Here is a 26,292-nt window from a genome sequence, read left to right as displayed (position 1 = left end):
AGGGTCAGTGTGGACTTGTTGGGCCAAAATGGCCTGTTTGCAAACTGCAGGGATTCTATTCTGTAGGGATTCTATGAATTACACTCCATTATCTGATGGTCTAAAGGACATTGGTGATCCAGATGGGGTGTATGTCATTAGATTCTTAATTGCTGATTTTTGAAATTAATTTCAAACTCCAACATCTGTCATGGTGGGATTGGAATCCGTGTCCCAGAATATTATTGCATTTCCGTGTTAATACTGGAGCAATAATATCACCAAACCATCATCTACATGATACAAATGTTATATGCATTCAGATAAAAAAGCCATAAGCTTTTCATCATTATTAATTATTCTGGTTTCATTTTCAGATCCATTTTTCTACGCATATTTTCTCTCCCTTCCTGTCACACTTTGATTATCATTCACCTCTTCACTATCCTTAATCTTGCATAGTTTTGATTTTAAAACTTCCCTTCAAATGTCTATTCCCTGCAGTACTTGGTTCAAACCTGTGTCTCCCCCGAGTTGTCGGTTTTGCTGAGCACTGTATGTCTACCTGCAGGACATAGACTACAGCAGTTCAAGAAGGCAGCTCATTATTACCTTCTCTCGGGTAACTAGGGACTGGCAATAAAGGCTGTGCCAGCCAGCAAAACCCACATCCCATGTGTCAATAAAAATATAACAATAATTATTTGAGTGAAATCAGAAAATGCTAGTCATCACAGTAGGTCAGGCAACAACCCTGGAGAAAAAAACTGACATGAAGTAGAGTTGGCAGCATTTATGCATTGGTCAGGGGTGGAGTGCTGGGGAAGAAATGATGCTGATAGAGCATATTAAGTGATTGGAATGTGAGAATGACAGAACAGTGGTGTGTCCAACTGCCAAACTGGGAAGAACAAAGGGTCCCACTGGAGGGGGGAGAATGGGGTGTGGTAGTGGTTGTGAGAGGCGAGAGCACTTGGTGACATAAAATGGAACAAGGAAAGCTGTGATGTGGAGGAACTAGTGTTGGACTGGGGTGGACAAATTTAGAAATCACACAACACCAGGATTCCTGAAGAAGGACTTATGCCCGAAATGTCGATTCTCCTGCTCCTTGGATTCTGCCTGACATGCTGCGCTTTTCCAGCAACACATTTTTCAACACCAGGTTATTGTCCAACAGGTTTATTTAGAAGTGCTAGCTTTTGGAGCACTGCTCCTTCGTCAGCTGGTCACCTGATGAAGGAGCAGCACTCCAAATGCTAGTGCTTCCAAATAAATCTGTTGGATTATAACCTGGTATCGTGTGATCTTTAACTAGAATAAGTTGGACACACCATTTTCCTGCCACTCTCACATTCTGATCACTCACTTGGCACTATCAGCACCTTTTCTCCCGCAGCACTCCATCCCCCACCACTGCATACTTCACATCAGCTCAGATGAAGATTCATCAGAAAATGGGAAGCCTTCAGAAATGAGGTAACAAGAATCCAGAGAAAGTACATTCCTGTCAGGGTGAAAGGAAAGGCTGGTAGGTATAGGGAATGCTGGATGACTAAAGAAATTGAGAGTTTGGTTAAGAAAAAGAAGGAAGCATATGTAAGATATAGACACGATAGATCAAGTGAGTCCTTACAAGAGTATAAAGAAAGTAGGAGTATACTTAAGAGAGAAATCAGGAGGGCAAAAAGGGGACATGAGATAGCTTTGGCAAAAGAATTAAGGAGAATCCAAAGAGTTTTTACAAATACATTAAGGACAAAAGGGTAACTAGGGAGAGGAAATGGCCCCTCAAAGATCAGCAAGGTGGCCTTTGTGTGGAGCCGCATAAAATGGGGGAGATACGAAATGAGTATTTTGCATCAGCATTTACTGTGGAATAGGATATGGAAGATATAGACTGTTGGGTAAAAGATGGTGACATCTTGCAAAATGTCCATATTACAGGGGAGGAAGTGCGAGATGTGTTGAAATGGGTAAAGGTGGATAGTTCCCCAGGACCTGATGAGATGTACCCTAGAACTCTGTGGGAATCTAGAGAAGTGATTGCTGGGCCTCTTGCTGAGATATTTGTATCATCAATAGTCACAGGTGAGCTATAGGCCAGTGAGCCTGACGTCGGTGGAGGGCAAGTTGTTGGAGGGAATCCTGAGGGACAGGCCGTACATGTATTTGGAAAGGCAAGGACTAATTAGGGGTAGTCAACTTGGCTTTGTGCATGGGAAATCATGTCTCATAAACTTGATTGAGTTTTTGAGGAAGTAGCAAAGAGGATTGATGAGGGCAGATTGGTAGATGTGATTCAGTAAGGCGTTCGACAAGGTTCCCCATGGGATACTGATTAGCAAGGTTAGATCTCACAGAATACAGGGTGAACTAGCCATTTTGATACAGAACTGGCTCAAAGTATGGAAGATAGAGGGTGTTGGTGGAGGATTGTTTTTCAGACTGGAAGAGTGTGACCAGTGGAGTGCCACAAGGATCGGTGCTGGGTCCTCTACTTTTTGTAATTTACTTAAATGATTTGGATGCGAGCATAAGAGGTAGAGTTAGTAAGTTTGCAGATGACACCAAAATTGGAGGTGTAGTGGACAGCGAAGAGGGTTAACTCAGATTACAACAGGATCTTGACGAGATGGGCCATTGGGCTGAGAAGTGGCAGATGGAGTTTAATTCAGATAAATGCAAGGTGCTGCATTTTGGGAAAGCAAATCTTAGCAGGACTTATATACTTAATGTGGCTGTGGTAGCGAGTTAATGGTAAGGTCCTCGGGAGTGTTGCTGAACAAAGAGACCTTGGAGTGCAGGTTCATAGCTCCTTGAACATGCAGGCGAAGGTAGATAGGATAGTGAAGAAGGCATTTGGTATGCTTTCCTTTATTGGTCAGAGTATTGAGTACAGGAGTTGGGTCATGTTGCGGCTGTACAGGTCATTGGTTAGGCCATTGTTGGAATATTACATGCAATTCTGGTCTCCTTCCAATCGGAAAGATGCTGTGAAACTTGAAAGGGCTCAGAAAAGATTTACAAAGATGTTGCCAGGTTTGGAGGATTTGAGCGACAGGGAGAGGCTGAACAGGCTGGGACTGTTTTCCCTGAAGCGTCGGAGGCTGAGCGATGAACTTATAGAGGTTTACAAAATTATGAAGGGCATAGAGAGGGTAAATAGGCAAAGTCTTTTCCATGGGGTTGGGGAGTCCAGAACTAGAGGGCATAGGTTTAGGGTGCGAAGGGAAAGATATAAAAGAGACCTATAAGGGGCAACCTTTTCACACAGATGGTGGTACGTGTATGGAATGAGCTGCCAGAGGAAGTGGTGGAAGCTGGTACAATTGCAAAGTTTAAGAGGCATTTGGATGGGTAGCTGAATAGGAAGAATTTGGAGGGAGATGGGCCAGGTGCTGGCAAGTGGGACTAGATTGGGGTGGGATTTCTGGTTGGCATGGATGGGTTGGACATGCTGTACATCTCTATGACTATCTAGACTCAAAATATTAGCTTGTTCTCGAGCCACAGATGCTGCCTGACCCATTGGGTTACACTTGAAACATTGCCTTCTGCACTTCCTGATGCTGCCTTGTTTGCTCTGATCTTCCAGCCTCCTGCTTGTTTACCATTGTGATTTCCAGCAATTTTTGCACATTCTCCCTGTGTCTGTGCGGGATTTCCTCCTGCAGGTGCTTCAGTTTCCTCCCACAATCACAAAGATGTGTAGGTGAATTGATCATGCTATATTGCCCACAGTGTTCAGGGATATGTAGGTTGGGTGCATTGGTTAGGAGTGAATGTGGGGTGGGTGGAGGGGCTGGTTGAGTTGCTCTTCCGAGGGTCAGTGTGGACTTGTTGGGCCAAAATGGCCTGTTTGCAAACTGCAGGGATTCTATTCGGCAGGGATTCTATGAATTACACTCCATTATCTGATGGTCTAAAGGACATTGGTGATCCAGATGGGGTGTTCCTCATCATTAGACTCTTAATTCCTGATTATTTAAATTGATTTCAAACTCCACCATCTGTCATGGTGGGATTGGAACCCATGTCCCAGAACATTACTGCATCTCCAGATTAATACTGGAGCAATAATATCACAAAGCCATCATCTACATGATACAAATGTTGTATGCCTTCAGATTAAAAAGACATAAGCTTTTCATCATTATTAATTATTCTGGTTCCATTTTCAGATGCATTCTTCTACGCATATTTTCTATCCCTTCCTGTCACACTTTGATTATCATTCGCCTCTTCACTATCCTTAATCTTGCATAGTTGTAATTTTAAAACTTCCCTTCAAATGTCTCTGCAGTAATTGGTACAAACCCGTGTCTCCCCCGAGTTGTCAGTTTTGCTGAGCACTGTGTGTCTACCTGCAGGACATAGACTGCAGTGGTTCAAGAAGGCAGCTCATTATCACCTTCTCTCAGGTATCTAGGGACTGGCAATAAAGGCTATGCCAGCCAGCAAAACCCACATCCCATGTGTCAATAAAAATAAAACAATAACTATCTGAGTGAAATCAGAAAATGCTAGTCATCACAGCAGGTCAGGCAGTAACCATGGAGAAAAAGCTGAAGTGAAGTGGAATTGGCAGCATTTATGCATTGGTCAGGTGTGGAGCGCTGGGGAAGAAATGATGCTGATAGGGCATATTAAGTGATTGGAATGTGAGAATGACAGAACAGTGGTGTGTCCATCTGCCAAATTGGAAAGAACAGAGGGTCCCACTGGAGTGTGGAGAAGGGGGTGTGGTGGTGGTTGTGAGAGGCGAGAGCACTTGGTGACATAAAATGGAACAAGTAAAGCTGTGATGTGGAGGAAATAGTGTTGGACTAGGGTGGACAAATTTAGAAATCACACAACACCAGGTTATTGTCCAACAGGTCTATTTGGAAGTGCTAGCTTTTGGAGAACTGATGAAGGAGCAGCGCTCAAAAAGCTAGTGCTTCCAAATAAACCTGTTGGATTATAGCCTGAGATTGTGTGATCTTTAACTAAAAGAAGTTGGACACACCATTTTTCTGCCATTCTAACATTCTGATCATTTACTCTGCACTATCAGCACTTTTTCTCCTTCCACAGTCCACCCCTCACCACTGCATACTTCACGTTAGCTCTGATAAAGATTCATCTAGACTCGAAATATTAACTTGTTCTCTCACCACAGATGCTGCCTGACCCACTGTGGAGAAGTGTTACACCTGAAACATTGACTTTTCCACCTCCTGATGCTGCCTGGCTCGGTCTGCTCTTTCAGCCTCCTGCTTGTGTACCATTGTGATTTCCAGCAATTTTGGTTTTCAGTACAGATTCCAGTATCTGCAGTAATTTGCTCCTCATAATTGCTTCAGAATTTATTTTTCCCTTTTCTATTTTGGAATGGGCTCGATATTCATCCTGGCTTTGCTTATGGAGTTGATTTCTACATGCAGCCTGATCATGTAACCTGGGCTGACCAGGTTAGACTCACCCTCCCCTATTCTATCCTTGTAACGCCAGAATTTACCATGGCTAGTCCACCTCACTGCACATTCCTAGACTGTGGGAGCAAACCAGACCACCTGAAGTAAACCCATGCAGACACAGGGAGAATATGCAAACTCCACATAGATTGATCCAAGGGTGAAATTGAATCCAGGCCCTGGTGCTGTGAAATGGCACGGCTAACCACTGAGCCACCGTGGCACCCAGAACTAACTGTCACAAGAGAATCCTCGAGGGATGAAAGAGAAAAACAGTAATACTGATAAATAACCGTCCATTTGAAGTGTACAAGATGAGTCTGACCACTATGTTACATCAAACACTCTGGTAAAGTTATCATCTTCTGAACAACACATGTATTGTGTGATTTTTAACTTTGTCCACCCCAGTACAACACCGGCACCTGCACATCATATTCAATGACTGACACCATCACATAGATGGTATTCCCTGTGAGCTGTTCAGCCATTGATAATCTTCAGGGGTTAACATCCATGCTCAAGAAAACATTTCTCAAATCTCAGATTCTGTGAGAATTGCCTCAGAGTTGCTGCTGCTACATCAGAGGGCAAAATAAAAGCCCGTCAATCGTAAATGGGTTTTGTGAGCCCTCAGCAGCTGAGCAGGAGGAGATTCTGGGTAATTGTTACTCTTCACCCTCTGTCCTTACTTTCTCATAGGACTCAGTTGTCAGTCTCTGAACCACATGGGAACTAACTGGCCATGTTACAGGCAGCAGGATTTTCACATCCGCGAAATAAACTCGCTGTTTGGTCGCTCGGTGAAGGTAGGAGGAGGCTGCAGTCACTATTTCCTGTAAACCACAAACCCAGTTTTAATATCAAAATAGCTCCATTCATTCATCAAATGGTGAGAGGGAAACAAATATAATTAAAAAAACACAAAGAACCATGGATGCTGAAAATCAGAAACAAAATGAAAAATTGCTGGAAAAACTCTGCAGGTCTGGCAGCATTTGTAGTGAGAAAGCAGAGTTAACATTTTGTTTCCAGTGAACCTTCATTGCAACTGAGGATCTGAACTTCTTCAAGGTAGGTATATATGGAAGAGATGTGGCAGTGAGTTCAGGGCTAAGGAGAAAATATATAATATATTCATTTAACTCTCCCTCCTCTCAGCAAATCCTGATTTCGTAACATTAAGAATAACATCAAAGGACATACAATGAAACAAAATAATTAATTCACTGCAGGCAGCCTCTCAATAACTCACCTGAATATTTTGAATCAGCTGTTCATTATGTTGAATGTTTGGGTTAATGGCAACAACGATGTCTCGATATCCATTATTCTCCAGCTTTATTCCGGTACACTTTAGAATAGAACCACACAGAAGATAGCTGAGCACCAAGACAAAGGCTTTTTGGAATCTCATTACTGCTGTGTTCAGATTGTTTCCAGACTGTAGCTTGTCAAGTTCATATAATGGTCTCTGATGTCGTAACATGTAAATTAAGGCTTTCTTGCAGTGACCCATGGAACGTGGTATCCACTGAAAGCCAATACATTTGCATTGCTGCCAAAGAAGACACAGAACAGCTTGGAAAGCTTTAGATGAGTGAGTTACATCATGCTTGTGAACTGTTCATTGCCTATATTGTATTGAATTCAATTTCCACCATCTGACAAGTTTGGATTATAATCCAGATTTCATTATCTGAGTCTCTGGATGAACAGTCCAGTGATAATAATGCTCGGACATTATCTCCCCTTTTAAAGGGTCAGTTGAGAATACCCGGAATGAGTATATTTCTACAAAAAAGGAAAACTTCCAAGGTAAGTTTCTACCATCCATGCGTAACTAAAGAACAAAAAAAAGAACAAAGAACAAAGGAAACTTACAGGCCCTTCGGCCGTCCAAGCCTGAGCTGATCCAAATGTACTGTCTAAACTTGTCGGTCATTTGTATCCCTCTGCTCCCCACCTACTAATGCATCTGTGCAGACGCATCTTAAATGAATCTACCGTGCCTGCCTCTACCACCTCTGTTGGCAATGCGTTCCAAACGCCCACCACCCTCTGTGTGAAGTACTTGCCATGTGTATTCCCCTTAAATTTTCCACCTCTTACCTTGAAAGCATGACCTCTCATTATTGAATCCTTCACCCTGGGAAAAAGTTTGTCTCTATCCACCCTGTCTATACCCTTCATGATTTTGTAAACCTCAATCAGGTCCCCCCTCAATCTCCTTTTTCTAATGAAAATAAACTGACCTACTCAACCTCTCTTCATAGCTAGCACCTTCCATTCCAGACAGCATCCACGTAAACCTTCTCTGCACCCTCTCCAAAGTATCCACATCCTTTTGGTAATGTGGTATCCAGAACCGTACACAGTATTCTAAATGCGGCCGAGCCAATGTCTTGTATATTGTTAACATGACTTGCCAGCTCTTATACTCAATACCCCGTCCAATGAAGGTAAGCATACGATATGCCTTCTTGACCACTCTATCCACCTGTGCAGCAACCTTCAGGGTACAATGGACCTGCACTCCCAGATCTCTCTACCCATCAACTTTTCCCAAGGCTTTTCCATTCATTGTATAATTTGTTCTAGAATTAGACTTGCCTATATGCATCACCTCATATACTGACCCAATACTGACCCCTGTGGAACACCACTAGTCACCTTTCTCCATTTCGAGAAACTCCCTTCAACTACGATTCTGTCTTCTGTTTTTCAACCATTTCTTTATCCACCTAACTAGAACACTCTGCACACCATGTGACTTCACTTTCTCCATTAGTCTACAATGGGGAACCTTATCAAATGCCTTACTAAAGTCTATGTATATGACATCTACAGCCCTTTCTTCATCTAACAACTTGGTCACTTCCTAGAAGAACTCTATCAAGTTGGTATGGCACGATCTTCCCCGCACAAAACCATGTTGCCTATCACCGATAAGCTCATTCCTTTCCAAATATAAATAGATCGTATCTCTCAGTACCCTCTCCAGCAACTTTCCTACCACTGACGTCAGGCTCAATGGTCTGTAGTTACTCGGAATATCCCTCCTACCCTTTTTGTATAGGGGGACAACATGAGCAACCTTCCAGTCCTCCGGCACCTTCACCTCTATTTAAGGATGCCACAAAGATATCTGTCAGGGCCCCAGCTATTTCCTCTCTTGCCTCCCTTAGCAACCTGGGATAGATCCCATCCGGTCATGGGGATTTGTCCACCTTAATAACCTCTAGCCTACCCAACACACCTTCCCTACTTATGCCAACGTGATCCAAACTAATCAAACTTCCAGCTCTAATCTCAAGATTCATAATGTTCCTCTCCTCAGTGAACACTGATGCAAAGTAATCATTCAGAATCTAACCCATTCTCTCAGGTTCAGTACACAGCCTTCCTTCATTATCTTTTAGTTGACCAATCCTTTCTCTATTTACCCACTTGCTTCTTATATAAGAATAAAATGCTTTGGAATTTTCCTTCATTCTGCTTGCTAAAGCTATTTCATGACCCCTTTTAGCCCACTTGATCCCTTATTTAAGACTTTTCCTACTCTTCCGATATTCCTCCAGGGCCCGTTCTGTTCTTATCTGCATGGACCTTATGTATGCTTCCCTTTTCCTCTTGGCTAGTCATACAATTTCTCCTGTCATCCACGGTTCACGAATCTTGCCCTTCCTTTCCTTTGCCTTCAACGGGACATGCCTATCCTGCACTGCCGTTAACCTATTTTTGAAAGCCTCCCACATCTCAAATGTGGACTTCCCTTCAAATAGCTGTGTCCAAACCACATTTCCCAGCTCCTGTCTAATTTTGATATAATTGGCCTTGGCGCAGTTTAGCACTCTTCCCTTAGGACCACTCTCTTCGTTATCTACGAGTATTATAAAACTTACAGAATTGTGGTCACTGTTCCCAAAGAAATCCCCCACCGCAACTTCTAACACCTGGCCTGGCTCGTTCCCCAGTACCAGGTCCAATATGGCCCCTTCCCTCATCGGCCTATTAACATACTGCTCTAGAAAACTCTGCTGGATGGTTCGTACATATTCTACTCCATCCAGACCTCTGACGCTAAGTGTATCCCAGTCAGTGTTGGGAAAACAACATCAAATGTACTGCAAAAACATTTAAATGTGCAAAAGTAAAGGAAAGATAGGTTAGATAAGAAAGAGGTGACTAAATCAGTAGATTTAGGATAGATATGCAAAAGAATAAGGATGGGCCCATGACTATAATTTCTTACCTTAAGGTAGAATAATTTCACTAACATTTGACTCCATTTAAGCTGACTGGGAGCAGTTACTTGCAGATAAAACAGTGGCAGAGCAGGAGGAGGAATTCAAGGAGGAAATAGCAAGAGTAGAGAGCAGCTAGATCCCCACAAAACACAAAGGGTGGAGCCAGGCTGGAGAACCCTGATTGCTAAGGTGCATAAAGTTTAGGTTAAGGAAGAAAGTAGTGGCTTATCGTAGATACTAATGGGCAGTGTTCCTAAAACATTACAATAAGTGTGGATGGGAGAGGATTGGAAAGGAAAATAGAAAATGGTGCACAAGGACAGCGTAGGAAGCTAATGAGGTAATTTTGGGATGATAGCGAGACCAAGTATACTTGGTCTCGCAGACGTCTTGCAGAGAGAAACCTTCCTCAGAACTCGTAAAAATTAGCAGAGTCAAAATCTTGTACAATTCAGCTCAAGGTGTTTAGAAATGACATTAGTAGAGAATTCTAAATGGGTCTTCACCATCTCGGGTGAGAAACAGCTTGAAGCAGAACTGCCCCAGTCACTAGTCACAGAGTAAGAGTCAAAGAGTCATAGAGATGTACAGCATGGAAACAGACCCTTCGGTCCAACTCATCCATGCTGACCAGATATCCCAAACCAGTCCCGTCCCACCTGCCAGCAACTGGTCCATATCCCTCCAAATGTTTCCTATTCATATACTCATCTAGATGGCTGTTAAATGTTGCAATTGTACCAGCCTTCACCACTTCCTCTGGCAGTTCATTCCATATACGTACTACCCTCTGAGTGAAAATTGTTGCACTTGATTTATTTACAATCCTTTCTCAACTCTGTGCAAAGACTCATTATCTTGCCATCAGCACTGGAAGAGCTGCCAATTCCCTCTTAAATCTGTCAATGCTTCTATTTTCTTCCTTAATCTAAACTTTATGTCCCTCGGAAATCAGGGTTCTCCATCCTGGCTCCAACCTTTGGGTTTTATGGGGACCTAGCTGCTCTCTACTCGTGCTATTTCCTCCTTGAATTCCTCTTACTGCTCTGACACTGTTTTATCTGCAAGTCATGATTTGGAGATGCCGGTGTTGGACTGGGGTGTACAAAGTTAAACGTCACACAACACCAGGTTATAGTTCAACAGGTTTAATTGGAAGCACACTATCTTTCGGAGCGTCGCTCCTTCATCAGGTGTTAGTGGAGGGCTCAATCCTAACACACAGTATTTATAGCAAAGATTTACAGTGTGATGTAACTGAAATTATACATTGAAAAATTGTTTGTCCGTTGAGTCTTTCATCTGTTTGAATACCATGATAGTTTCACTTCTTTCATGTGTAAATCACAAAACCTTTTTTTAAAAGTTGCATTCTCAGCTTAGCTGTAACAATGGGTCATAGCTAGACAATATGTTGAAAGTGTTAGCCCCATGTGTTCTCTTCTATGCCTTGATGTTTAGATTGATTTTAATCTAAAAAGTGAGATAACGGAGTTTTACATGAATTCATGCAGTTTTTGAGCAAAGTCCAATGTAATCCTGCAAGTACAAATTCACCCCACAAAGTATATGTGCGCATAATGGTCTTTGTCTGTGCGTGTGTGTGTGTCTGTCTGGGTTGGGGGTCATGAGTGTGAGAAAGTGTATGTGTGTGTGTAGTGAGTGTAGAGTGTCTTAAGTCTGTGAGGGGGTGCATGTGTAAGTGTGGGAGTGTATGTGTCTATAAGGATGTGTGTGTTTGTCTGTGTGCGCGTCTGTGTATATGTGTGTCCGTGTATATGTGTGTATAGGAGTGCCTGTGTGTATGTGTGTGCGTGTGTTCGAGAGTATGTCTGTGTGTGTGCAGGAGTTTCTGTGTGTCTGTGGATTTCAGTGGATAACACATTCCATGGGTCACTGCAGGAAAGCCTTAATTTACATGTTATGACATCAGAAACTGTTATATGAACTTGACAAGCTACAGTCTGGAAACAATCTCAACAAAGCAGTAATGAGGTTCCAAAAAACCCTTTGTCTTGGTGCTCAGCTATCTTCTGTGTGGTTCTATTCTAAAGTGTACCGGAATAAAGCTGGAGAATAATGGACATCAAGACATCGTTATTGCCACTGACCCAAAAATCCAACAGAATGAACAGCGTATTACAAATATTCAGGTGAGATATTGACGTGCTTCCTGGTATGAATTAATTATTTTGTTTCATTGTATGTCCTTTAATGTCATATTTAATGTTACGAAATCAGGATTTTCTGGGAGGAGGGGGTGCTAAAGGAATATATTATATATCTTTTCTTTAGTCTTTAACTCACTGCCACATCTCTTCCATGTGTACCTACCTTGAAGAAGTTCAGCTCTTCAGTTGCAATGAAGGTTCACTGGAAACAAAATGTTATCTCTGCTTTCTTGCTACAAATGCTGCCAGACCTGCAGAGTTTTTCCAGCAATTTCTTGTTTTGTTTCTGATTTTCAGCATCCATGGTTCTTTGTGTTTTTTTTAATTATATTTGTTTCCCTCTCACCATTTGATGAGTGAATGGAGCTGTTTTGATATTAAAACTGGTTGTGTGTTTTACAGGAAATAGTGACTGCAGCCTCCTCCTACCTTCATCGAGCGACCAAACAGCGAGTTTATTTCGCGGATGTGAAAATCCTGCTGCCTGTAACATGGCCAGTTAGTTCCCATGTGGTTCAGAGACTGACAACTGAGTCCTATGAGAAGGTAAGGACAGAGGGTGAAGAGTAACAATTACCCGGAATCTCCTCCTGCTCAGTTGCTGAGGCCTCACAAAACCCACCTACAATGGAGTGGCTTTTATTTTGCCCTCTGATGTAGCAGCAGCAACTCTGAGGCAATTCTCACAGAATCTGAGATTTGAGAAATGTTTTCTTGAGCATGTACGTTAACCCCTAAAGATTGTCTATAGCTGAACAGCTCACAGGGAATACCATCTATATGGTGGCGTCAGTCATTGAATATGATGTAGAGGTGCCGGTGTTGGACTGGGGTGGACAAAGTTAAAAATCACACAATACATGTTCAGAAAATGATAACTTCACCAGAGTGTTTTATGTAACGTAGTGGTCAGACTCATCTTGTACATTTCAAATGGAAGATTAACAGTATTACTGTTTTCTCTTTCATCCCTCGACAATTCTGTTGGGCCAATTTGAAAGCCTAAACCAGAGCGATTAGTGCAGGTGAAAGGGTTGTGTGATCTTGGAGCCCAGATGAGCCTGTTGAAATTTAGGAAGACTGCAAAGTCGTTCTGGGTGCCACGGTGGCTCAGTGATTTGCACTACTGCCTCATAGCACCAGGGTCCTGGGTTCGATTACCGCCTGTCTATGTGGAGTTTGCACATTCTCCCTATGTCTGCGTAGGTTTCCTCCATGTATTCCGGTTTCCTCCCACAATCCAAAGGGGTGCAGGTCAGGTGAATTGGTCATGCTACATTGCCCACAGTATTAGGCGTGTTAGTCAGGAGTAAATATAGGGCAGGGGAATGGGTTTGGGTGAGTTTCTCTTCAGAGGGCCGGTGTGGACTTGTTGGGCCGAAGGGCCTGTTTCCACACTGTAGAGAATCTAATTTTCCCTGTGTATGCATGGGATTCCTTCGGGTGCGCTGCTTTCCTCTCACAGTCTCGGAATGTGCAGTGAGGTGGACTAGCCGTGGTAAATTCAGGGGCTAAAGGATAGACTAGGGTGGTGAGGTTAACCTGGTCAGCTCAGGTTATATGCACAGACTGCATGTAGAAATCAACTCCATATGCAAAGCCAAGGAATATCGAGCCCATTCCAAAATAAAAAAATAGAAAAATAAATTCTGAAGCAATTATGAGGAGCAAATTATTGTGAATGCTGGAATCAGTACTGGAAACAAAAATTGCTGGAAATCACAATGGTAAACAAGCAGGAGGCTGGAAGATCAGAGCAAACCAGGCAGCATCAGGAAGTGCAGAAGGCAATGTTTCAAGTGTAACCCAATGGGTCAGGCAACATCTGTGGCTCGAGAACAAGCTAATATTTTGAGTCTAGATAGTCATAGAGATGTACAGCATGTCCAACCCATCCATGCCAACCAGAAATCCCACCCCAATCTAGTCCCACTTGCCAGCACCTGGCCCATGTCCCTCCAAATCCTTCCTATTCAGCTACCCATCCAAATGCCTCTTAAACTTTGCAATTGTACCAGCTTCCACCACTTCCTCTGGCAGCTCATTCCATACACGTACCACCATCTGTGTGAAAAGGTTGCCCCTTATAGGTCTCTTTTATATCTTTCCCTTCGCACCCTAAACCTATGCCCTCTAGTTCTGGACTCCCCAACCCCATGGAAAAGACTTTGCCTATTTACCCTCTCTATGCCCTTCATAATTTTGTAAACCTCTATAAGTTCATCCCTCAGCCTCCGACGCTCCAGGGAAAACAGTCCCAGCCTGTTCAGCCTCTCCCTGTCGCTCAAATCCTCCTAACCTGGCAACATCTTTGTAAATCTTTTCTGAGCCCTTTCAATTTTCACAGCATCTTTCCGATTGGAAGGAGACCAGAATTGCATGTAATATTCCAACAATGGCCTAACCAATGACCTGTACAGCCGCAACATGACCCAACTCCTGTACTCAATACTCTGACCAATAAAGGAAAGCATATCAAATGCCTTCTTCACTATCCTATCTACCTTCGCCTGCATGTTCAAGGAGCTATGAACCTGCACTCCAAAGTCTCTTTGTTCAGCAACACTCCCTAGGACCTTACCATTAACTCGCTACCACAGCCACATTAAGTGTATAAGTCCTGCTAAGATTTGCTTTCCCAAAATGCAGCACCTTGCATTTATTTGAATTAAACTCCATCTGCCACTTCTCAGCCCAATGGCCCATCTCGTCAAGATCCTGTTGTAATCTGAGGTAACCCTCTTCGCTGTCCACTACACCTCCAATTTTGGTGTCATCTGCAAACTTACTAACTCTACCTCTTATGCTCGCATCCAAATCATTTAAGTAAATTACAAAACGTAGAGGACCCAGCACTGATCCTTGTGGCACTCCACTGGTCACAGTCTTCCAGTCTGAAAAACAATCCTCCACCAACACCCTCTGTCTTCTAACTTTGAGCCAGTTCTGTATCAAAATGGCTAGTTCACCCTGTATTCTGTGAGATCTAACCTTGCTAATCAGTATCCCATGGGGAACCTTGTCGAACGCCTTACTGAATCACATCTACCAATCTGCCCTCATCAATCCTCTTTGCTACTTCCTCAAAACCTCAATCAAGTTTATGAGACATGATTTCCCATGCACAAAGCCAAGTTGACTACCCCTAATTAGTCCTTGCCTTTCCAAATACATGTACGGCCTGTCCCTCAGGATTCCCTCCAACAACTTGCCCTCCACCGACGTCAGGCTCACTGGCCTATAGCTCCCTGGCATGACCTTCCCACCCTTCTTAAATAGTGGCACCATGTTAGCCAACATCCAGTCTTCTGGCACCTCACCTGTGACTATTGATGATACAAATATCTCAGCAAGAAGCCCAGCAATCACTTCTCTAGCTTCCCACAGAGTTCTAGGGTACACCTGATCAGGTCCTGGGGATTTATACACCTTTACCCATTTCAACACATCTCGCACTTCCTCCCCTGTAATATGGACATTTTGCAAGATGTCACCATCTTTTACCCAACAGTCTATATCTTCCATATCCTATTCCACAGTAAATGCTGATGCAAAATACTCATTTCGTATCTCCCCCATTTTATGCGGCTCCACACAAAGGCCGCCTTGCTGATCTTTGAGGGGCCATTTCCTCTCCCTAGTTACCCTTTTGTCCTTAATGTATTTGTAAAAACTCTTTGGATTCTCCTTAATTCTTTTTGCCAAAGCTATCTCATGTCCCCTTTTTGCCCTCCTGATTTCTCTCTTAAGTATACTCCTACTTTCTTTATACTCTTGTAAGGACTCACTTGATCTATCGTGTCTATACCTTACATATGCTTCCTTCTTTTTCTTAACCAAACTCTCAATTTCTTTAGTCATCCAGCATTCCCTATACCTACCAGCCTTTCCTTTCACCCTGACAGGAATGTACTTTCTCTGGATTCTTGTTACCTCATTTCTGAAGGCTTCCCATTTTCTGATGAATCTTCATCTGAGCTGATGTGAAGTATGCAGTGGTGGGGGGTGGAGTGCTGCGGGAGAAAAGTGCTGATAGTGCCAAGTGAGTGATCAGAATGTGAGTGTGGCAGGAAAATGGTGTGTCCAACTTATTCTAGTTAAAGATCACACAATACCAGGTTATAATCCAACAGATTTATTTGGAAGCACTAGCATTTGGAGTGCTGCTCCTTCATCAGGTGACCAGCTGACGAAGGAGCAGTGCTCCAAAAGCTAGCACTTCTAAATAAACCTGTTGGACAATAACCTGGTGTTGAAAAATGTGTTGCTGGAAAAGCGCAGCATGTCAGGCAGAATCCAAGGAGCAGGAGAATCGACATTTCGGGCATAAGTCCTTCTTCAGGAATCCTGGTGTTGTGTGATTTCTAAATTTGTCCACCCCAGTCCAACACTAGTTCCTCCACATCACAGCTTTCCTTGTTCCATTTTATGTCACCAAGTGCTCTCGCCTCTCACAACCACTACCACACCCCATTCTCCCCCCTCCAGTGGGACCCTTTGTTCTTCCCAGTTTGGCAGTTGGACACACCACTGTTCTGTCATTCTCACATTCCAATCACTTAATATGCTCTATCAGCATCATTTCTTCCCCAGCACTCCACCCCTGACCAATGCATAAATGCTGCCAACTCTACTTCATGTCAGTTTTTTTCTCCAGGGTTGTTGCCTGACCTGCTGTGATGACTAGCATTTTCTGATTTCACTCAAATAATTATTGTTATATTTTTATTGACACATGGGATGTGGGTTTTGCTGGCTGGCACAGCCTTTATTGCCAGTCCCTAGTTACCCGAGAGAAGGTGATAATGAGCTGCCTTCTTGAACTGCTGTAGTCTATGTCCTGCAGGTAGACACACAGTGCTCAGCAAAACCGACAACTCGGGGGAGACACAGGTTTGAACCAAGTACTGCAGGGAATAGACATTTGAAGGGAAGTTTTAAAATCAAAACTATGCAAGATTAAGGATAGTGAAGAGGTGAATGATAATCAAAGTGTGACAGGAAGGGAGAGAAAATATGCGTAGAAAAATGGATCTGAAAATGGAACCAGAATAATTAATAATGATGAAAAGCTTATGGCTTTTTTATCTGAATGCATATAACATTTGTATCATGTAGATGATGGTTTGGTGATATTATTGCTCCAGTATTAACACGGAAATGCAATAATATTCTGGGACACGGATTCCAATCCCACCATGACAGATGTTGGAGTTTGAAATTAATTTCAAAAATCAGCAATTAAGAATCTAATAATGACATACACCCCATCTGGATCACCAATGTCCTTTAGACCATCAGATAATGGAGTGTAATTCATAGAATCCCTACAGAATAGAATCCCGGCAGTTTGCAAACAGGCCATTTTGGCCCAACAAGTCCACACTGACCCTCCGAAGAGCAACCCAACCAGCCCCTCCACCCACCCCACATTCACTCCTAACCAATGCACCCAACCTACATATCCCTGAACACTGTGGGCAATATAGCATGATCAATTCACCTGCACAGATTTGTGATTGTGGGAGGAAACTGGAGCACCTGCAGGAGGAAATCCCGAGCAGACACAGGGAGAATGTGCAAACTCCACACAGACAGTCGCCCGAGGTGGGAATCAAACCAGCATCCCTGGCACTGAGGCAGCAGTGCTAACCACTGAGCCACCATGCCATCCCTAACTGAGCCACCGTGCCACCCCGGCCATTCGGCCCATTGAGTCTGCTTTGTAATTTGATCAGTGGCTGATATATTTCTCAACCCCATTTTCCGACATTCTCCCTGTGACCCCTGATCCCCTTACTAACCAAGAATCTCTCTACCCTGGTGTTAAATACATTCAAACACTTGGCCCTGACAGCCTTCTCCATGAACACATTCTACAGATTTACCATTCCGTGGTTGAAGGAATTCCTGAAGCGGATTCTGAATGGTCATTCCCTTACTCTGAGCCTGTGTCCTTGAGTCCTAGTCTCTCCTACTGTGGAAACATCTCCTCCACGTCTCCTCTATCCAGGCCTCTCAGAATTCTTTAATTTCAATCAGATCCCCCATTAACCTTCTAAACTCCATTGAGTACAGAGCTAAAGTCTTTGAGTGCTCCACATACAATAAACCCTCCATCCGCAGGATCATTCTTGTAAAACTCATCTGGCAATTCTCTAAGGCCAGTGGGTCCTTCCTTAAATAGGGGTCCAAAGTTGCTTACATTATATTTCAAATATGTTCTGACCAGAGCTTTATTCAGCCTCAGTAATACATTCCTAATCTTGTAGTCTGACTTCAGGGATGGAAACTGCCATCCTTATCTGGCCTGACCTACAAGTGACTCCAGACCCACAGCAGTATGTTTGTCTTTTAATTGCCATTCCATAGTCACTCATGAGAAGGTCATAGCCAGCTGCATTCTTGAATTGCTGCAGTGTATTTGTCATTAGTGAAGGAATTTTGAGATTTCACCCAGTGACACTGAAGTAATGGAAACATATTTCCAAAGTCACGATGGTGAGTAGCTTAGAGAGGAACTTGGTGCTCCAATATATCTACTGTCCTTGTCCGTTGGGATGTAGGTTGAGGGTTGGAGGTGCTGCTATAGGATCTTTGGTGAATTTCTGCAGTGCATCTTGTAGATAGTACACACTGCTGTGACTGAGGGTCGGATGCTTGTGGATGTGGTGCCAATCAAGCTGACTGCATTGTCCTGAATGAAATCAAGCTTCTTGAGTATTGTTGGAGCTGCACTTATCCAAGGAGGTCGGGGGATTCCATCACACTCCTGACTTGCTGCTTGTAGATGGTGGACACACTATGAGGAGTCAAGCAATGACTTACTGACTGCAGGGTTTCGAGCCACTGACTTGCTGTTGTAGCCACAGTATTTATATAGCTAGTCCAGTTCAGTGTTTGACCAGTGGTCACCCTAGGATGTTGATAGCAGGTGATTCAGTGGCTGTAATATCAAGGGGCAATGTTTAGTTCTTTCTTGTAGGAGATGGTCCTTGCCTGACATGGATGGACAAGCATTGTACACAGTTCAAAAGAGATTCACCAGGCTGATTCCTGGGGTGAAGGGGCTGACTGATCAAGAATGGTTAAACAGGGTAGAGATCAGAAGAATGATGGGTGTGTTCTTATTTGGAACATACAACATTCTGAGGGGTCTTGTCTAATGCGACTACAGCTTTAAGAGATTTGGTTTGTCCTTTTTCTTTGAAGAAAGGCTGAGACAGAGGAGCCAAGAGTCTGCTCCAGCCAATAAAGTAAACAGCTCGTGAGGCTTGAGGTTTTTTTAAAAAAGTTGGAACAACAGAATGGGTGGGGTCAAGCTTCCACAGAAAGCATTTGCCGGCTGGGTTCTTGAAGCTGGATGTTTTTCCTCTCACTATTACCGGCTAAAAGCTCAGGTTCTCTTCCTGCTGCGAGAATTGCATGCGAGACAATCTATTTTACTAAATCTGCCTTTGCGAAGGGAGTGTTTATGGGATTTGCTATATTGGAATAATTAATTATTAGTACTTTACATTTTACGAAGTATTCAAATAAGAGTTACAGTTAAGCCAATTCTTTTCTACTGTTTTTATTGTCTGTATTTTAAATGCAGTATAAAAATGAAGTGTGGTTTGCTTAAAGTCAAATAGTTTGACCAATCAAATGGCATCTGGAACACAACACCTTACACTTCAATTAAGAAAAGGTCAGTGTCTAGGTAACCTTCTCAAAATATATTTGAGCTGGTTTAGTCCTATTTATAATACTTGACAGAGCAGATGTTGAGAAGTTGCTTCCAGTTGTGGAACTAGGTACACATTAAAGGAACATTTATTTAAAACTGAGGTGTGAAAGAATTTCATCTCCTAGAGGGTAGTGAATGCCTGGAATTCTGTAGCCAGAGAATTGAGGGGGCTGTATGATTGCAAGTGTTTAAAGAGGAGATATTATCAGAGGTTGTGGGCTATGAGAAGCTGGAATTAAAGAGGAGTTGATGCCAGGGTCAGAATAGCCAAGATCTTGCTGAATACTTGGTGGAAATGGTTGAGAATGGCCTACTCTTGCTCCTGTGTTTTGTCTTCTTATCTTCTCACAATGATGGTGACACCTACATCCTGTGAGAGAATACATTTTAAAGAACGGTACCATTTGTTTGTAGTCCATAAGGAAAATCCACATTTTCCAATTATGGAACAGATTATTATTTCCACAACCACATAGAAAATGAAATCATCCACTTTGGAGGACAAATGACTAATTCTTCTGTTTTTACAGCTTATTTCTTTACTAAAGAAGTCTGCAATGTGCAATATTTAACCTTATTTTGTATGTCCTATGCCATAGTAGAATTACTGCAATTTTTAACTATTAACTTGGTTCTTTCTTTCGACCTTGTTCTTACGATTCTGTACCTAGGTACTTGTACCTAAGATGGCACCTTGTGTGGCAACATTATACACTTTTCACTGTACTCCTGTGCTTTTGTACATGAGTACGTGTGAAAATAAAATCAAAATTAGATTAAATCATTGGGTGAGAGTGTAACATTGGATCTGAGGAACGTTCCTTGCCCTTTCACAACTGGCACACTATATCATTAAATCAAGCAACTGTTTTCACTCGTGAAGGATTATAAATAAAATGCAGGCAGTAATAAAGACGGTCAAGATTTCAGGATAAGTGTACTTACTCAAAGAATAGGGAGAATATGCAACTGTCAGGGGAATGGTTTGAGTATTAGTTTTGCACAGTAACTGAGCAATAAAACCAAAAAGCACACTGGAGAGTTCCAGACAGCACATCTAACACCAATGATAAGGAGCCTCATTAAGGTTTATCAATCTTAAAGTTAAACCCAGCAATTCAAGTGTGTTACTTCCACCTTACATGTGAAACTCACCATCACTGGACTAGATGAGGTGAATTTCATTATCCATTTAAGGGGATGCTGGATAAACAAATCGGCAAAAAAGGAATACAAGGTTATGCTAATAGGGTCAGATGAAGGAGCTTCATGTGGAGCATGAGCACAGGTATAGGGAGGTGACGTCTTAGTGATATTGTTGCCGGAATCTTAGTCTAGAGACTAAGGGAATGTTCTGGCACTTGGGTTCAAAGCTCACTACAGCCAATAGTGGAATTTGAATTCAATTTTTAAAATTCCTGGAATTAGATGTCCAATGTCGACCCTGATTATGAAGAAAACCCATCTCATTCACTCATGCCCATTAGGGAAGGAAGCTGCCACCCACACCTGGTCTCTCCTACAGGTGATTCCAGACCCACAGCAATGTGATTGAGTCTTAACTGGCCTCTGGGTAATAAGTGCTGCCCTAGCCAGTAATGCCCACATCCTGTGAATGAATGAATGAATAAAAAGTAGTAGACAAATGGAATCCAATTGTCTCTTTCTGTGCACTACATTCTATGCTACTGTTTTCACTGGGTCAGATTCGATAGTCAAAAACCAGGAAGGACATGATCCTATTAAAAACAATGAACTGCCCAAAAAGGTATGAGTAGTCCATGTACATATCATGGGAAAATAACCATAAATTCATTAGTGGTCATAGGAGGACAGACCAATCTTTAGCTGATTTTGTCAAGGGTTAGAATGGCTTGAGGTTTTGTCCACACGAGGTGTATATTGCAACCCTTTATCTCCAACTAAAATATTTCCTATAATAACTAAAGAGATAATTCTGTGAAATTAAGCTATCACCGTAGTTTCTTGCCAATTGGGATGCCCATCATGATTTCACTCCTCATTGACACCAGGCATGATGAACAGAAAATCATGTGAAATCCCTATGAAATGGATTTTTATCCCAGTACACAAGAAAAAATGTAGGCAATCTACTGCAAATTTCCAGTTCTTGTCCTTACTTTTCAATCCCTCCATGACCTCTAGCTCTCCTCAACTCCAGCCCTATAACAAGTCAGAATTTCAATGCTTGTCTAGGTCTGGCTTTCTGAGCATTTGAGATTTTAATCACTCCATCATTTGCAGCTATGCCTTCAGATGCCAACACCCACAAACTCTGGAATTTTCTCCCTAAGCCTCTCTGCCTGGTCATCTGTCCTCATATCTCATTTGGCTCTGTGTCATATTTGGATTAATAACATTCCTGGACAGCATCTGGAGATACCCTCCTCCATTAAAGTTGTGATTTCAAAGTATGGGGAAAGGCAGAGGCATAGTGGTTATATCACTGGACTAGCTAACAAGAACCCTGGGTAATGGCCTGATTTGACAGAGTTTCAAATCCCATTGCAGCAAATGGTGAAGTTTAAAAGAAAGATAAATCTGGAATTGAAAAGCTAGCGTAATGTCAAATATTGTTCAAAATCCATTCAGTTAACTGATATCACCCTTAGCTGGTCTGGTCTACATGTCATTTCAGAGTCACAGTTACCCTCTTACGTGGTAAACTCTTAACTGCTGTCCTAAGTTGCACCAATAAGCCACTAAGATTAAGGTAGACAAGCAGGAGGCTGGAAGAATGCAACAAGCCAGGCAGCATCAGGAGGTGGAGTGAATGCGGTTGGTAGCTGGAAGGAAGGGTCAGACCGCAAATTGGAGGGAACAACAACACCTCATCTTCATGCCTGGGCAGCCTACAGCCCGGAGGACTTAACATTGAAGTCTCCAATTTAAAGTAATCTCTTTTCCCAACTGCTTACTCCCTTCCCAACCCCATCCCTCCCTCTCCCTCCCATTCCTCTGATTGACCCTTCCTTCCAGCGACCAACCGGATTCATTCCTCCCATCGACCAACTAGGTCATACTATCTAACTATGTTCACCTATCCCCACCTCGCCATCCTGTACTCCCTCCCTCACCATCTGCAGCTCACCTTACACTCACCCCCAGCATTAAAGAAGAGTTACACCTGAAATGTTGAGTTCTCCACCTCCTGATGCTGCCTGGCTTGCTGTGTTCTTCTAGCCTCCTGCCTGTCTACCCTGGATTCCATCATCTGCAGTTTTTTTTTGTCCCCAAATAAGATCAAGGGGCAGGCAATAAACATTAGCCCAGCTAGCAATGTCCACATGCCATGAATACATTTTTAAAAAATATATATATAAATACAAGTTGTTGCTCTGAATAACTACACCTTCTGTGTAGTGCACAGATGTTTTTTTTAACTTGGATGTTAGAAGAGTGAGGGGTGACCAGATTGCAGTGTATAATGTCCTGTATGTTCCTGTCAAGATGGATAAGAAATGAATGTTTCTTTTTGTGGGGGAGTCCAGAAATGGGGGCACTGGTTTAAAATTGAGCAGTCCCTTTCAGGATCAAGGTAATGAGATTTTGATTTCTCTCTCGGTGGGTACTGTAATTTTGAAAATCTTTGTCTCAGAAGCTGGCAGAGGTGGGTCAATTGAATATCTTTGAGACTGAGTTGAATAGATTTGTGTTGGGCAGAAGTATCGAGGACTTACAGGGGAACATGGAATTTGAAACACCAATGGTCAGACAATCTTATTGAATGTCATAGTAGTCTCAGGGGCCGAATGGCCTTCTTCTATTTGCTGTATTTGCTCGTTGGCAAATGACAAAGAACATTTTGTTGGAACACATCTGACCTTATGAGACACAATTTCCCTCACACAAAACCATATTAACTATCCCTAATCATTCCTTGCCTCTCCAAATTCATATCAAACCCCTCTTTCAGAATCATAGAACATAGACCATAGAACAATACAGCACAGAGCAGGCCCTTCGGTCCACGATGTTGTGCCGAACATTTGTCCGAGCTTAAGCACCCATCCATGTACCTATCCAATTGCCGCTTAAAGGTCACCAAAGATTCTGACTCTACTACTCCCACAGGCAGTGCATTCCATGCCCTCACCACTCTCTAGGTAAAGAACCCACCCCTGACATCTCCCCTATACCTTCCACCCTTCACCTTAAATTTATGTCCCCTTGTAGCACTCTCTTGTACCCGGGGAAAACGTTTCTGACTGTCTACTCTATCTAGTCCTCTGATCATCTTATACACCTCGATCAAGTCACCCCTCATCCTTCGCCGTTCCAATGAGAAAAGGCCTAGCACTCTCAACCTATCCTCGTACGACCTATTCTCCATTCCAGGCAACATCCTGGTAAATCTTCTCTGCACCCTCTCCAAAGCTTCCACATCTTTCCTGAAGTGAGGCGACCAGAACTGCACACAGTACTCCAAATGTGGCCTAACCAAAGTCCTGTACAGTTGCAACATCACTTCACGACTCTTGAATTCAATCCCTCTGCTAATGAACGCTAATACACCATAGGCCTTCTTACAAGCTCTATCCACCTGAGTGGCAACTTTCAAAGACCTATGAACATAGACCCCAAGATCCCTTTGTTTCTCCACCACACTAAGAACCCTACCGTTAACCCTGTATTCCGCATTCTTATTTGTCTTTCCAAAATGGACAACCTCACACTTGGCAGGGTTGAACTCCATCTGCCACTCCTCAGCCCAGCTCTGCATCATATCCAAGTCCCTTTGCAGCCAACAAGAGCCCTCCTCACTATCCACAACTCCACCAATCTTCGTATCATCTGCAAATTTACTGACCCACCCTTCGACTCCCACATCCAAGTCATTAATAAAAATTACGAACAGCAGAGGACCCAGAACTGATCCCTGCGGAACTCCAGTTGTAACTGGGCTCCAGGCTGAATATTTACCATCTACCACCACTCTCTGACTTCGACCGGTTAGCCAGTTTTCTAACCACTTGGCCAAATTTCCCTCTATCCCATGCCTCCTGACTTTCCGCATAAGCCTACCATGGGGAACCTTATCAAATGCCTTACTAAAATCCATGTATACTACATCCACTGCTCTACCCTCATCCACATGCTTGGTCACCTCCTCAAAGAATTCAATCAGACTTGTAAGGCAAGACGGACCCTTCACAAATCCGTGCTGGCTGTCCCTAATCAAGCAGTGCCTTTCCAGATACTCATAAATCCTATCCCTCAGTACCCTTTCCATTACTTTACCTACCACTGAAGTAAGACTAACTGGCCTGTAATTCCCAGGGTTATCCCTATTCCCTTTTTTGAACAGGGGCACAACATTCGCCACTCTCCAGTCCCCTGGTACCACCCCCGTTGACAATGAAGATGAAAAGATCATTGCCAATGGTACTGCAATTTCCTCTCTTGTTTCCCACATAATCCTAGGATATATCCCATCAGGCCCGGGGGACTTGTCTATCCTCAAGTGATAGACAAGTCCCCTGGGGGACTTGTCTATCACTTCCAAAAACGTGCCCACCACTGAACTCAGACTCACATGTCTGTAGTTCCCAGGCTTCTCCTTATGTCCCTTCTTAAACAGAAGCACAACACAGGCACGGTGGCTCAGTGGTTAGCAATGCTGTCTTACAGACCCGGGTTCAATTCCAGCCTCGCACGACTGTGTGTGTGGAGTTTGCACACTCTCCCTATGTCTGTGTGGGTTTGCTCCAGGTGGTCTGCTTTCCTCCCACAATCCAAGAATGTGCAGGTTAGGTGAATTGGCCATACTAAGTTGCCCTTAGTGTTCAGGGATGTGTAGGTGAGGAATGGATCTGAGTGGGTTACTCTTCGGAGGGTCACTGTGGACTTGTTGGGCTGACGTTCCTGTTTCCACACTGTGGGGATTCTTTGACTCTATTAGTAACTCTCCAGTCATCTGACACCTCACCAGTGGTAATAGATTATACTAATATTTTTCCAAAGGGGCCTTGCAATTTCCTTCCTAACTTCTTACAATGTCCTGGGTTCCACTAGGTCAGGTGCAATAGATTTATACACCTTTATATTTTCTGAGAGCTCCAAAACTTCCTCTTCTGTAACACAAACTGTTTTCAAAGCATCATTTTTTTTTGTCTGAGTTCTGTAGCCTCCATTTCATTCTCCACAGTAAAAACTGATGCAAAATACTCACTCAATATCTCTCCCATCTCCTGAGGTACAAACAAAGATGACCTCTTGGATGTTTAAAGGGCCCCTCACTCTCTCTAGTTTCTTTCTTGCTCTTAATGTATTTGTTGAATCTCTTTAGACAAGAGACAATAGGTGCAGGAGTAGGCTAGTCTGCCCTTCGAGCCAGCACCACCATTCATTATGATCATAGCTGATCATCCTCAATCAGTATCCTGTTCCTGCCTTATCCCCATAACCCTTGATTCCACTATCCTTGAGAGCTCAATCCAACTCTTTCTTGAAATTATCCAGAGACTTGGCCTCCACAGCCTTCTGAGGCAGAGCATTCCACACACTCACACTCTCTGGGTGAAGAGGTTTCTCCTCAACTCTGTTCTAAGTGGCCTACCCCTTATTTTTAAGCTGTGTCCTCTGGTCTGGGGCTCACCCTTCAGCAGAAACATGCTTCCTGCCTCCAGAGTGTCCAATCCTTTAATAATCTTATACATCTCAATCAGATCCCCTCTCAGCCT

At 43.1% G+C, this 26,292-nt stretch overlaps 1 protein-coding gene and 1 pseudogene across 1 annotated transcript in view; one reads left to right on the top strand and one right to left on the bottom strand.

Moving 5' to 3' along the window:
- LOC122547464 (calcium-activated chloride channel regulator 3A-1-like) overlaps positions 1-6,870 on the bottom strand; it is a 63,749-nt gene extending 56,879 nt beyond the window's left edge. The window contains exons 1-2 of the mRNA XM_087990262.1: positions 6,694-6,870; positions 6,131-6,274 (exon numbers count right to left, since the gene is read on the bottom strand). Coding sequence (XP_087846388.1) covers positions 6,131-6,274; positions 6,694-6,855 — 306 coding nt within the window. The 5' untranslated portion in view covers positions 6,856-6,870. The remainder of the gene's footprint in view (positions 1-6,130; positions 6,275-6,693) is intronic.
- A 4,706-nt stretch (positions 6,871-11,576) lies between these two features.
- LOC122554700 (calcium-activated chloride channel regulator family member 3-like) overlaps positions 11,577-26,292 on the top strand; it is a 141,647-nt pseudogene continuing 126,931 nt past the window's right edge.

The sequence above is a fragment of the Chiloscyllium plagiosum genome, unplaced genomic scaffold (assembly GCF_037043375.1).
Source record: "Chiloscyllium plagiosum isolate Xiang-an unplaced genomic scaffold, Cpla_swu_hap1 HiC_scaffold_9, whole genome shotgun sequence".
Taxonomy (NCBI): domain Eukaryota; kingdom Metazoa; phylum Chordata; class Chondrichthyes; order Orectolobiformes; family Hemiscylliidae; genus Chiloscyllium; species Chiloscyllium plagiosum.
The sequence above is the reverse complement of the archived record's forward strand: the minus strand, read 5'-3'. Positions and strand labels throughout refer to the sequence as shown.